Here is a 14,739-nt window from a genome sequence, read left to right as displayed (position 1 = left end):
GCTCTGTAGCTCTCTACTAAAACATAAGATATAAGACATAAAATCTGATGTCTAATACATCTTAATTAATCTTAAGGCCTCTTGGTAAATATCCAGGCTGTATTGAGGAGACTCTCAGTGTTGAACATATACTTGGCATTGTGGTCTCCCAGGAAAAGAACTTGATTTGGATTCAAAAGATTAAGTTCACTTTCTGGTACTCCTTCTTACCACTTGTTTGATCATAAGGAAATCCCAGGCCCATTTTAACATTTATAAATTGATATGATTTGTAAAATGTTCATTATATTGTGATCTTCTTGGGGCAGGGAGGGCTGTCTTTTGCTTTTCTTTATATCCCCAATCCTAAGTATAGTGTCTAATACATAATAGGTCTCAATAAATGACAGACAGTCTCTAAGATCCTCTCTAGTGCTACATCTTATAATTTTTTGATTCTGGGACTTCCGGCCAAGATGGCGGCGTGGAGGCAGACAGCTGCTTGAGCTCCGCATTTTCTCTCAGAACTTACTTCATGACAAGCCTCTGACTTAATGCTTGACCCAGAAAGAAATCCACAAATAATCACCAAGAGAAGACATCCTTGAAAGTCACCAGAAAAGGTCTGTGTTTGCTCGGGGGAGGGTCAATCAGACTGGGTGCAGACTGAGGGCAGGCAAGCTAGAGCGAGACAGGCAGCTCACACAGCTCAGACCGGAGTGGGAGGGGTGTGATCTCTGCTGTTTCTGTGAAAGGGCTTTTGCCCCAGTGTGGATGCTCCGTCTTGGCAGCAAGCCAGGAGCGGCGGAGAGGGTGTAAACACCAGAGGTGAAGATTAAAACCCCAGAAAGCCAGCGTCTCTTGGAGCCCGGCCACCCCCAGCCCCCACCTGGACTGACTCAGTGCGTTCTGGGAGCCTCAGAGCGCAGACTCAGTACAGTCATTGCTGTTCTGTTAGTGGCTCTCTGCTGCCCTACCCCCAGTCTGTAGAGGAAGCCCATTAATACCATCCAGCCCCATCCCCCGCAAAACAGACCAATTGTTTCTCTTGTCAGTTTGTTTTCTTTGATTCCTACTCTGACAAAATGAACAAAAAATTCAAAAGGGCTCTAACCATTGACAGCTTCTGTGTGGAGAGGGAGCAGACTTCAAATGCTGAGGAGACTAGGAACAGACTGTCCCCAGATGTATCCCCTGGGAGGGATATAAGCTGCTCCTCAATACAAAAGAACCTCATAGAGGAAATCAAAAAGGCTCTCACAAGAGAGCTGGAAGAGAAATGGGAAAAGGAAAGGGAAGCTTGGCAAGAGAGCCTGGAGAAGTCATCCCATGCATTCAAAGGCAGAGTGGATAAAGAAATCAAATCATTGAGAAACAAGATTAGTGAGCTGGAAAAGGTAAACAACTCCAAGGAAAACAGGATTAGTGAGCTGGAAAGGTAAACAACTCCAAGGAAAACAGGATTAGTGAGCTGGAAAAGGTAAACAACTCCAAGGAAAACAGGATTAGTGAGCTGGAAAAAGAAATCAGCTCTCTAAAAAATAAAATGGATAAAATGGAAAAAAATTCCATAGAAGATAAAAACTCAATTGGACAATTACAAAGATATATAAAAAAAGTGAGTGAAGAAAATACATCATTGAAAATTAGACTGGAACAAGTAGAAATGAATGACTCAAGGAGAAACCAAGAGGGAGTCAAGCAAAACCAGAGAAATGAAACAATTGAAAAGAATGTCAAGTACCTTACCAGAAAGACAACAGACCTGGAAAACAGATCCAGGAGAGACAACTTGAGAATAATCGGACTCCCTGAAAAATGGGAGGAAAAAAAGAGCTTGGACACCATTTTCGAGGAAATTATCAAAGAGAACTGCCCAGACATTCTGGAAAAAGAGGGTAAAATAGACATTGAAAAAATTCATCGATCACCTACTGAAAGGGACCCTAAAATCAAAACGCCAAGAAATATAGTGGCCAAGTTCAAGAACCATCAGACAAAGGAAAAGATATTGGAAGCTGCTAGAAAAAAGCAATTCAGATATGGAGGATCCACAATAAGGATAACCCAGGATCTAGCAGCATCCACATTAAAAGAACGCAGGGCCTGGAACATGATATTCCGAAAGGCTAAGGAACTTGGTATGCAGCCAAGAATAACTTACCCAGCAAGAATGAGCATCGTTTTCCAGGGAAGAAGATGGACATTTAACGAAATAAATGAATTCCATCTATTTTTGATGAAAAAACCAGACCTACATAAAAGGTTTGATCTTCAAATACAGAACTCAAGAGATTTCTAAAAAGGTAAAAAGAAACCTTGAGAACTATACTTCTGTCAAAAAAAATGTAAAGAACATATGTACAATTTGTCTTAGAAACTAGAGGTGGAAAGGAGATTATATCATAAAAAAGTGTAAAGTGGTGGTACTACATCTCATGAAGAGGCAAAGGTATACTATTATATCTGAGAGAAAGAAAGGAGGGAGATGAACATAGCGTGTATCAATAGACATATTCGATTTATGGTGAAACTTCTTCCACTTCATTGAAAATTGAAAGGGAAGGAGTAAGCTAAGGCGAAGGGAATACAGTAATTTCGAGGAAAAGGGGTAAAATAAGGGGAGGATCTTTAAGGTGGGGGAGGGATCCTAAAAAGGGAGGGCTGTGAAAAGCAAGTGGTGTTCACCAGTTTAATACTGGATAGGAGGGTAAAAGGGAAGGAAAGGGGAAAAGCATAAGCAGGGGTTAATAGGATGGCAAGCAATATAGGATTAGTCCTTCTAACCATAAATGTGAATGGGGCAAACTGCCTCATAAAGAGGAAGCAGTTAGCAGACTGGATTAAAAGTCAGAATCCTACTATATGTTGTTTACAGGAAACACACCTGAAACAGGGTGAGACATTCAAACTAAAAGTAAAAGGGTGGAGCAGAATCTATTATGCTTCAGGTAAAACCAAAAAAGCAGGAGTAGCCATTCTCATCTCAGATCAAGCAAAAACAAAAATTGATCTAATTAAAACAGATAAGGAAGGGCATTATATCCTGCTAAAGGGCAGCATCAATAATGAAGCAGTATCAATATTAAACATATATGCACCAAGTGGTGCAGCATTTAAATTCTTAAAAGAGAAATTAAGAGAGCTGCAAGAGGAAATAGATAGCAAAACTATAATAGCGGGAGATCTCAACCTTGCACTCTCAGAATTAGATAAATCAAACCACAAAATAAATAAGAAAGAAATCAAAGAGGTAAATAGAATACTAGAAAAGTTTGATATGATAGATCTTTGGCGAAAGCTAAATGGAGACAGAAAGGAATATACTTTCTTCTCAGCAGTTCATGGAACCTATACAAAAATTGATCATATACTAGGGCATAAAAACCTCAAAATCAAATGCAGTAAGGCAGAAATAGTAAATGCATCCTTTTCAGACCATAATGCAATCAAAATAACATTTAATAAAAAGCCAGGGGAAAATAGACCAAAAAATAATTGGAAACTAAATAATCTTATACTAAAGAATGATTGGGTAAAACAGCAAATCATAGACATAATTAATAACTTCACCCAAGAAAATGACAATAATGAGACATCATACCAAAATGTGTGGGATACAGCCAAAGCAGTAATGAGGGGAAGTTTTATATCTCTACAGGTCTACTTGCATAAAATAGAGAAAGAGAGGGCCAACGAATTGGGCTTACAACTAAAATTGCTAGAAAAGGAACAAATTAAAAACCCCCAGACAAACACAAAACTTGAAATTCAAAAAATAAAATGTGAGATTAATAAAATTGAAAGTAAAAAAACTATTGAATTAATTAATAAAACTAAGAGTTGGTCTTATGAAAAAACCAACAAAATAGACAAACCCTTAGTAAACCTGATTAAAAAAAGGAAAGAGAAAAAGCAAATTGATAGTCTTGAAAATGAAAAGGGTGAACTCACCACTAATGAAGAGGAAATTAGAACAATAGTTAGGAGCTACTTTGCTCAACTTTATGCCAATAAATTCGATAACTTAAATGAAATGGAAGAATACCTTCAAAAATATAGCTTGCCCAGATTAACAGAGGAAGAAGTAAGTAGTCTAAATAGTCCCATCTCAGAAAAAGAAATAGACCAAGCTATTAACCAACTTCCTAAGAAAAAGTCCCCAGGACCAGATGGATTTACAGGTGAATTCTACCAAACATTTAAAGAACAACTAACTCCAATGCTATGTAAACTATTTGAAAAAATAGGGATTGAAGGAGTCCTACCAAATTCCTTCTATGACACAGACATGGTACTGATACCTAAACCAGGTAGATCGAAAACTGAGAAAGAAAACTATAGACCAATTTCCTTAATGAATATTGATGCTAAAATCTTAAATAAGATATTAGCAAATAGACTTCAGAAAATCATCCCCAGGATAATACACTATGACCAAGTGGGATTTATACCAGGAATGCAGGGCTGGTTTAATATTAGGAAAACTATTAGTATAATTGACCATATTAATAATCAAATTAATAAAAACCATATGATCATCTCAATAGATGCAGAAAAAGCATTTGATAAAATCCAACATCCATTCCTACTAAAAATGCTTGAGAGTATAGGAATAAATGGACTATTCCTTAAAATAATAAGGAGCATATATTTAAAACCTTCAGTAAACATCATATGTAATGGTGATAAACTAGAACCTTTCCCTGTAAGATCAGGAGTGAAACAAGGTTGCCCACTATCACCATTACTATTCAATATAATACTAGAAACTCTAGCCTTGGCAATAAGAGCCGAGAAAGAGATTCAAGGAATTAGAGTAGGAAATGAAGAAATCAAATTGTCACTTTTCGCAGATGACATGATGGTATACTTAGAGAACCCCAAAGACTCTGCTAAAAAGCTATTAGAAATAATTCAGAATTTTAGCAAAGTGGCAGGATACAAAATAAATCCACATAAATCCTCAGGATTTTTATACATTACCAACACAATCCAACAGCAAGAGATACAAAGAGAAATTCCATTCAAAATAACAGTCGATAGTATAAAATATTTGGGAATATATCTACCAAAGGAGAGTCAGGAATTATATGAGCAAAATTACAAAACACTTGTCACAAAAATAAAGTCAGATTTAAATAATTGGAAAGACATTCAGTGTTCTTGGATAGGCCGAGCGAATATAATAAAGATGACAATACTCCCCAAACTAATCTATTTATTTAGTGCTATACCAATCAGACTCCCAAGAAACTATTTTAATGACCTAGAAAAAATAACAACAAAATTCATATGGAAGAATAAAAGGTCGAGAATTGCAAGGGAACTAATGAAAAAAAAGTCAGAGGAAGGAGGTCTAAGTGTACCTGATTTAAAGCTATATTATAAAGCAACAGTCACCAAAACCATTTGGTATTGGCTAAGAAATAGACTAGTTGATCAGTGGCATAGGTTAGGTTCACAGGGCAAGATAGTGAATAAAAATAGCAATCTAATCTTTGACAAACCCAAAGATCCCAAATTTTGGGATAAGAATTCATTATTTGACAAAAACTGCTGGGAAAACTGGAAATTAGTATGGCAGAAACTAGGCATGGACCCACATTTAACACCACATACTAAGATTAGATCAAAATGGGTCCAAGATTTAGGCATAAAGAACGAAATCATAAATAAATTGGAGGAACATGGGATGGTTTACCTCTCAGACTTGTGGAGGAGGAAGGAGTTTGTGTCCAAGGGAGAACTAGAGACCATTATTGATCACAAAATAGAACATTTTGATTACACCAAATTAAAAAGTTTCTGCACAAACAAAACTAATGCAAACAAGATTAGAAGGGAAGTAACAAATTGGGAAAAAATTTTTACAGTTAAAGGTTCAGATAAAGGCCTCATCTCCAAAATATACAGAGAATTGACTTTAATTTATAAGAAATCAAGCCATTCTCCAATTGATAAATGGGCAAAGGATATGAACAGACAATTTTCAGATGATGAAATTAAAACTATTTCCACTCATATGAAAGAGTGTTCCAAATCACTATTGATCAGAGAAATGCAAATTAAGACAACTCTGAGGTATCATTACACACCTGTCAGATTGGCTAAGATGACAGGAACAAATAACGATGAATGTTGGAGGGGCTGTGGGAAAACTGGGACACTGATGCATTGTTGGTGGAGTTGTGAAAGAATCCAACCATTCTGGAGAGCAATCTGGAATTATACCCAAAAAGTTATCAAAATGTGCATACCCTTTGACCCAGCCATACTACTACTGGGCTTATACCCCAAGGAACTACTAGAGAAGGGAAAGGGTCCTGTATGTGCCAAAATGTTTGTGGCAGCCCTTTTCATAGTGGCTAGAAGCTGGAAGATGAATGGATGTCCATCAATTGGAGAATGGTTGGGTAAACTATGGTATATGAATGTTATGGAATATTATTGTTCTATAAGAAATGACCAACAGGAGAAATACAGAGAGACTTGGAGAGACTTACATCAACTGATGCTGAGTGAAACGAGCAGAACCAGAAGATCATTATACACTTCAACAATGATACTGTACGAGGATGTATGCTGATGGAAGTGGATTTCTTCAACATAAAGAAGAACTAATCCAATTCCAATTGATTAATGATGGACGGAACCAGCTACATCCAGAAAAGGAACACTGGGAAATGAATGTAAACTGTTATTTTTACCTTCTGAATCCAATTCTTCCTGTGCAACAAAAAATTCGGTTCTACACACATATATTGTATCTAAATTATACTGTAATATATTTAACATATATGACTGCTTGCCATCTGGGGGAGGGGGTTGGGGGAGGAAGGGAAAAAATCTGAATAGAAGTAAGTGCAAGGGATAATGTTGTAAAAAATTACCCATGCATATGTACTGTCAAAAAATGTTATAATTATAAAATAAAATAAAAAATTTAAAAAAAAAAAAGAAAAAAAAAAGAAAAAAAAAAAAAGAAATGACCAGCAGGAGAAATACAGAGAGGCTTGGAGAGACTTACATCAACTGATGCTGAGTGAAACGAGCAGAACCAGAAGATCATTATACACTTCAACAATGATACTGTACGAGGATGTATGCTGATGGAAGTGGATTTCTTCAACATAGAGAAGAGCTAATCCAATTCCAATTGATTAATGATGGACAGAACCAGCTACATCCAGAAAAGGAACACTGGGAAATGAATGTAAACTGTTATTTTTACCTTCGGAATCCAATTCTTCCTGTGCAACAAAACATTTGGTTCTACACATATATATTGTATCTAGAATATACTGTAATATATTTAACATATATAAGACTGCTTGCCATCTGGGGGAGGGGGTTGGGGGAGGAAGGGAAAAAATCTGAATAGAAGTAAGTGCAAGGGATAATGTTGTAAAAAATTACCCATGCATATGTACTGTCAAAAAAATGTTATAATTATAAAATAAAATAAAAATTAAAAAAAAAAAAAAGAGTGGGGAAAAAGGAAAAAAAAAAAAAAAGAAAAAAAAATTTTTTTGTTTCTGGGAGGCCCCTTCCAACCTTGACCTGCGATGAAGAACTTGAAAAAGAAATCAGGTTGGTTCAGACTCTTTCTGGAATCTGATCCTGGAGACTAATATAATTTATCTATACTCTAGCTTTTCCACATCCAGAACCTGATTGATTCCCTAGGAATAACACCTTGGAATAGGACCTGTTTGACTCCCAAGAGTGGAAAGGTGAACATGTAAAGATTGGAGCAGTTTATGGCACCTCTTGGCAGTCACCCTGGTGGTTTTCGTTCCCAAATGTGCTGTAACACAAATTGTAGTAATCATCTATAAAGTTGGAAGCCCCATACAATCAATGCCACCATCTAGGACAATATTCTTAGAAGTCAAAGGGCAGCCACTAATACAACCTACCAAACTGGATGCTTACATAGGCTATATCTGATCTTTTTAATACTACTGTTTTAGATACCCAGGAATATCCTTTTTACTTATGTATACAAAGAAATAGCCTTATTTTTCAAATTTTTAATCAATATATTTTATTTTTATATTATACCATTGTTTCCAAATCTGTTCCTCTCCCTTTCCCTGCTTATTCCTTATAACAAAGATTTAAACATAAAGATAGAAAAACAGTTTAGCAAAACTAACACATTGATTGAATTTGAAAATATATCCAAGATTCTATAGAAGCCTATTTCTATGAAGAAAGGAGAGAGAATTTTTATAAAACTCTTCTCCAAAGCCAGGACTGTTCATTATAATTACAAAATATTCATTTTTGAGGGACTTTTTATTGATTGTTCTTTTCATTTACATTTTTATTATCATTGTGTATATTGTTTTCCTGGTTTGCCTTAGCTCACCCTGCATCAGCTCATATGAGTCTTCTCGGGCTTCTCTGAATTCTTCATATCCATTGTTTATGATGAAGCAGTAATATTTCATTAAATTTTTGTTATTCCTCAAATTGATGAGCATCAATTGATGAGTTTTTTGTTAACACAAAAAGTGCTCCTATGAATATATTGATATCTATGTGAATGTTTGGAGGTCACATTCTGGGTATATTGTAAGCCCATTGACCTACCTTGTATATCCCCCTACCCACCTAATGCAATGTGTCCCAAAAGGAAGGATGTAATCTGTGGCAGAAATGCCACGCTTTGACATAAGATCAGTCAAGGTCACATAGCTAGCAATCTTATATTGCAGAACAAGGAATCAGAAGCAAGAGATGTAGGGTCACAAAAGGGTCTCATGAGAGAAAGATGTAGGGTTGCACAAGACCTGCAGAGTCAAGTTGGCACTTGTCTCAATAACCAGTCAGGCAATTCAGAGTAAGGATATAGAATGTTAAGAATATAGCTAAGGATCAGAACAAGCCAGAGAAAAAGCGCATGAATTAAGAACAAAGTACAGAATAGCAAGCAGGTTAGAGATTTAGTGAGCAGACTGTGCCCCAAGGATACAGGCATCAGATGGTGAATCAAAGTTAATGTTCAAAAGTCCAAGATGACCATCAGTAGATAGTGGGAACTCAAGAGTAAAATAATCTGTGCAATCAATGAGAAATGCTAAGGACAATACCAAGCACCTTGCTGACAGAGAAGGTTAACATAGGCCCAGAATTCTTTGATGGGATTGACTAAGAAAATAAACTATGGCAGGAAGATGAGCCTGGACTCTTTAGATGGGAGCACATGGCAGAAGTGAAGGGTGCGTTGAGCTGGAGCACTTTTAGAAAGCTTCTAGCTCCTAATACTTACCTAGTCTGGAAAATGGACTTATAAGTGGGAGACTTGGGACCAACTACTAAGACTTGGAACCCCTTCCATGAGCTAACTTTGGAAGTCACACCCTTAGTGGCCAACAACTGAGCTGACTGACCCACACATGAGCATCAGTGTGGAATGGTGGAAAGAATATTAGGCTTAGCATCCAAGAATCTGGGACTTCGTCTTGAATCTTCTACATGATACCTGTCAGTCTCTGGGAAAGTCATTTATGTTCTCTAAGCTTCAGTTCCCTCTTTTGCCGAATAAGAGGTCTGCACTAGATAGCCTTAAGCATTTATCCTAGTTCTAAATTCAGTGATTTTATGTTTCTTGTCTCTTGGCAGGATTTTGCAGTATCTCTTCAACAACACCTGGCTGGACACCTTCACTAGAGCAGTGTTTGTGGAGTTTACTGTCTATAATGCTAATGTGAATCTTTTCTGTATCATGACTTTGACTTTTGAAACAAACTCTATAGGTGAGAAATGCCTGCTAATTTTCCTGTTGTACATGCGGCATTATACACACTGAGTATGCCAGGCTTCCCTAAATCCTGGATGTCCTAGTCCCTGAATTTAGAGTCTCTGAGAGTATGTGGCAGAAATATGGGTCCTTGCTATGGTAGTCTGAAAAGCAGGCCTCTGGGAGATGAGAGTGAATTAGGAAACTGAGAATAGGGCAGTCAGTCTCATAACAACCTTCAGATGTATCAGGAATGGCTGGAGGGGACCTTACAAACTATTTAAATCAAATCCTTTATTTTTCAGAGATAGAAACTGAGAATCAAAGCAGGGAAGCAACTGGGTCAAGGCCATGCACCAAGTTAGCCACAAAGATAGAATTAGAACCAAGATCTCCTAATATGCAGTTCAGAGTCCTCTACACCATGTTCCAAGGACTCTATGCCAATAAGTAACCAGGGTCAGGGGGAGAGAGAGAGAAAGAGAAAATGAGACAGAGACAGACAAAGAGAAGAAAAAGAAAGAGAAGAGAGAGAGAGAACAATCCAGAACCTTATCAAGAGGAGCTTTTGTCGAGAAAGAAAGTAAAAAGAAAGTAAAAAAAACAAGCAAGGAAGAAAAGAATGAAGCAAAAAAAAAAAAAAAAAAAAAAAGAGAGAGAAAAATGGGGAAGGGAAGAAGACAAGACTGGTTGAATGAATACACCCTAGAGAAATAGGGCTTTTAAGTCAAAAGGAGAAATAAAATGGGATTGCTGAGTGTTAATAGGATGTCCCTTTCCATCTAATTTTTTTCAGGGGCCTTCCTTCCACAAGCAGAACTGCAAAGTATTCGACTTTATCCCCTCACCAATGGTCTACATGTCTTTGTTGTAGCAGCTGAAGCTATCTACTTCCTCTTTCTAGCCTATTATATGGGTGTTCAGGTAAGATTGGGAATATTCTGAGCAAAGAGACCTGAAGCTAAAACAGCCCTGAGTGAAGGGCTGGGTTTCCAGTTTCCTGGCAAGAAAGGCTAGGATGTGCAAGCAAGTCTTACATCTCACTATGAGTTCTTAGAAACACTATGCTGTACTGGGAAGAAAATGATCTCAAGGTAAAAGGTCATCCATCATTTTCCTCTAGAGTTGAGCATGTTGACAGACTCAGCAAGGTTGGCTCAACATAGATTTGGTATTAGCTTCTGTCCAAATCCCATCATTACCTGTCCCATCTTTTTTTGATATCTCCACACTCACTAAGTGAGAGAGGACTGTACAAGGTCACTTGCCTCACTTTTTCCTCCAGAACTGAGTCCAGTGGCAAAATATAGATCAGGACAACTGAGACAGCCCTGGATGAAATGGGAGACCTTGGCTTGTTTTAAGCAAAGGTCTTCAATAGGCTGTACTCATTCAGTGATTAAGGCTAGTCAACAATTGAGCCAAAGAATCTCCTCTTTCACCTAGTCCAAAAAAGAAAAAAAAATAATAAACAAATAAAAAAATCTGGGAGGGAAAGACCCTCAGGATTTCTGCCCAAGTCAGAAATGATTGCTATTTACATTTAATTGGAGTCAATCAGGATCCAAACAATGACCAAAAAGGACTTAGTCTAGAACTTTTTGGTGGCCAGTGAGATTCAGAGTGGTTTTGGTTTAAGGCATTTACTGAAACAGGAGATAAATAGAAACAAATTAGACAGTTCCTGTTCTCAAAGATTTTATCATCTATTAAAGGACAACACATAAAGATGAACTAGAAAATAGGGAAGAGTAGGCAGTATAGTTATGGTAGCATGTCCTAGAGAAACATGGGAACTAAAGTAAATGTCTGGATCCAGACAAGATTAGGAAGAAGCCAATCCATCAGGATCCAGGGTGGCTCTAGGGGAAAAGGCCAAGTTTTTTTTTTTTTCTTTTTCTTTTTTTTAAATTATAGCTTTTTATTTACAAAACATATGCATGGGTAATTTTTTAACATTGACCCTTGCAAAACCTTCTGTTCCAACCTTTCCCCTCCTTCCCCCACCCCCTCCTCTAAATGGTAGGTAGTCCAAAACATGTTAAATTTGTTAAAGTATATGTTAAATACAATATATGTATACATATTTATACAGTTATCTTGCTGCATAAGAAAAATCAGATTTAGAAAGAAGGTAAAAATAACCTGAGAAGGGAAATAAAAATGCAAGCAGACAATAACAGAAGTAGAAATGCCATGTTGTGGTCCACACTCATTTCCCATAGTTCTTTTGATGGATATATCTGGTTCTCTTCATTACTGAACAATTAGAACTGATTTGGATCATCTCATTGTTGAAGAGAGCCATGTAAAGGCCAAGTTTTTCATGGGGATGAGTTGTGAATGAAAGCTGGAGAGGAAGTGGCCTGATCTGCAAATGAACAGCTCTGATGCTTAAGAAGTTCTTACAGCCAACTAAAATCTGGTACAAGCTAGTTAAACAGTATTTTCAACCAAGTGAGGCCTTTACCTAGTTCATAAATGTGTCTACTCTTCCAGGGAACTTTGGATTGTATTATGGGGGCCTTCTAAAGATGATACTTCATCCAAAAGGAATAATCAACTTAGAACAAAGGAACAAAAGAGCCAAGATATGATTTATATTTATGTGCCAATTTAACTTTATGGTTTTTAGTGTAAAAATCAATATTTCTCTGAAAGCTAAGCAAATAATATTTTATAGATAGTAGGACATAAACTAGAACAAATCTCAGCTTGATTGATACTTACAGCCACATTTTACATAGTTAGGAAATAGCCCCTGAAAACACGTACAGCTCCATATGTGAATATCCCAATCACGGCAGGGAAGGAATTGAATATCAGACCAGAAACAAAAATTCAAAATGCAGTAAATAGTAAGGCTGAGTAAAGAAATGGTCATTCTACATCATCGTTATTAGAACTGCAGGTACAGGAAAAGCAGAGAAACAAAAATTCCTAAGCAGAGAACATTTGAGAAACTTCATTTGTCTCAATTCTTTGTTATAAATTCTTTCCTTTATTCTGCATATATGGCTAGCAACACAGCAGTACCTGGTTTTGAGCCACACCCTTACAAAGGATAGTTGCAAAGAGAGTGGGGGTGTCTCTAAGGAGAACCTTAGAGGATAGAGAGGAGCCTGACAGCTAGAGTCAAGCATTTAAAGACCTAGCATATGGTAGAAGAATTTCATCTGCTCTGCTCTGTTAACCTTAGAGGACAGAGCTTGGAGCAATATGTGGAAAAAGTAGAGAGGTAAATCTGAGCTTGGTGTAAGAGAAAAGTGTCTAACAAGTAGAACTGCCCACATATAAAATGGGCTCTTAGAAGGTAGTGGGCTAGTGACCTGATTTGTCTTTTTTTTTGGTATTTATATATATTTTTGGACTAGATGAAAGAGGAGAGTCTTTGCCTCAATTGCATTTCTTCTATACATATTTCCAAAATTAGATTGCACAAGAAAAATCAGATCAAAATGGGGAGAAAATGAGAAAGAAAACAAAAAATAAACAAGCAATTAAAAAAAAGGTGAAAATACTATGTTGTGATCCATAGTCAATCCCCATGGTCCTCTTTCTGGATGTAGGTTCCATCATAAGTTTATTGGAATTGGCCTGAATCACTTAATTGTTGAAAAGAGCCACAGTCCATCAATTTGATCATCACATAATCTTATTGTTGCTGTATACAATGCTCTCTTGGTTCTACTTACTTAGCATCAGTTCATACAAGTTTTTCCAGGCCTTTCTAAAATCATCTAATGCAGTCATTTTCTGAGGATGCTTTTCTAGTTGGTCTGTACTGTCTGCATTTTTGTTTTCTTCTATAAGTGTTGGTTGTTTCTATTGGTTTTACAGGATTCCTGTAAATGTTCTTCTCTAAGTTATAATCGTTCTCTGGGAGCACATTTCTTGGGGAACTTCTAGAGGCAGCCTTAGTTTGAGTTCAATTCAATAATCACTTTAAATTCAGCCAGGAGTTAAAGTCCAGATCCGTTACTGTCTCTTTCCAAATCTTATCTCCTTTAAACGTGTGAACTAAGTACATTATTTTGTCTCAAGTTCTGACCCATAACATCTCCTTGTAGGATAAGATCAAGCATACTGAACCATGCTAAATTAGATAAATATTGTTTCTATTCATTCCAGTGACTTAGCACCTTGTAAGAATCCTAACATTTCTCTCCTTATCTGTCTTTTGATTAATATTGATTGATATTTTAATTGATATTACAAGGTCTATACTTCTCTTTTTTCTTCATTAGTTCTTTCCATTCTTCCAATTTTCTCCTGTATTTATTTTTGTATCACTTCATTCTAAATACCATGTTGGAAAGACTAAAGACCCCTCTCCTAACTTGGTATTTACCTGCTGCATTCTCTATTTATTAGTGATATGGCCTGTGTAATTTGCTTAATCTCTCTAAATCTCTTTTTCTATTCTCAGTAAAATAAGAGGACTGATCTAGTTGGTCTCTAAGGTCCTTTCTAGCTCCATTCTAAGTTCCCTTCAGGGTGTGAAGTTCTATGATTCTGTAAAGTTCTCCTAGGTTTTAATACTGCTCAAGATTTTTAGCTTGGTTGGAAGCCAATTTCTTAGTTAGGAGAGTTGGAAATTGGTTTCCCTTCTGCCTAATATGCTTCATTCCTCATACCAAATCACATTTTACTTTTTTATCCTCCTCCTCCTCAGTCCCTTTAGGAAGATGAAGTTAGCTTTCTTCAGCATGTAAAGATTATTATTTTGTCCTTGAAAAAGTTTGTTTACCTGACCCAGCTCAGAGTTACAGAAGCATCCATTCTGTTTCAGGGCTTTGTATACACAGAAAAGACCCACATGCCCTTAAATGTAATGTTCTAATTTCACAGACCTAAGCCTAACTGATGTGGACAGTGGCATGGTACTATCTGACTGCATTTTTAATGAGACACTAGCCTCTTGAAACATCCAAAACTATATCCCAGCTCCATCTTGAAAGTCCGGGGAATAGCCTTAGCCTACTGGTTCTACTCTTTGTCTTCTCATG

At 36.8% G+C, this 14,739-nt stretch overlaps 1 protein-coding gene across 1 annotated transcript in view; it reads left to right on the top strand.

Moving 5' to 3' along the window:
• Positions 1–14,739, top strand: part of LOC141552711 (polycystin-1-like protein 2) — a 141,711-nt gene that overhangs the window by 103,402 nt on the left and 23,570 nt on the right. The window contains exons 38-39 of the mRNA XM_074284736.1: positions 9,613–9,746; positions 10,527–10,654. Of these exons, the coding sequence (XP_074140837.1) occupies positions 9,613–9,746; positions 10,527–10,654 (262 nt within the window). The remainder of the gene's footprint in view (positions 1–9,612; positions 9,747–10,526; positions 10,655–14,739) is intronic.

The sequence above is a fragment of the Sminthopsis crassicaudata genome, chromosome 2 (genome assembly GCF_048593235.1).
Source record: "Sminthopsis crassicaudata isolate SCR6 chromosome 2, ASM4859323v1, whole genome shotgun sequence".
NCBI classification, from domain to species: domain Eukaryota; kingdom Metazoa; phylum Chordata; class Mammalia; order Dasyuromorphia; family Dasyuridae; genus Sminthopsis; species Sminthopsis crassicaudata.
The sequence above is the reverse complement of the archived record's forward strand: the minus strand, read 5'-3'. Positions and strand labels throughout refer to the sequence as shown.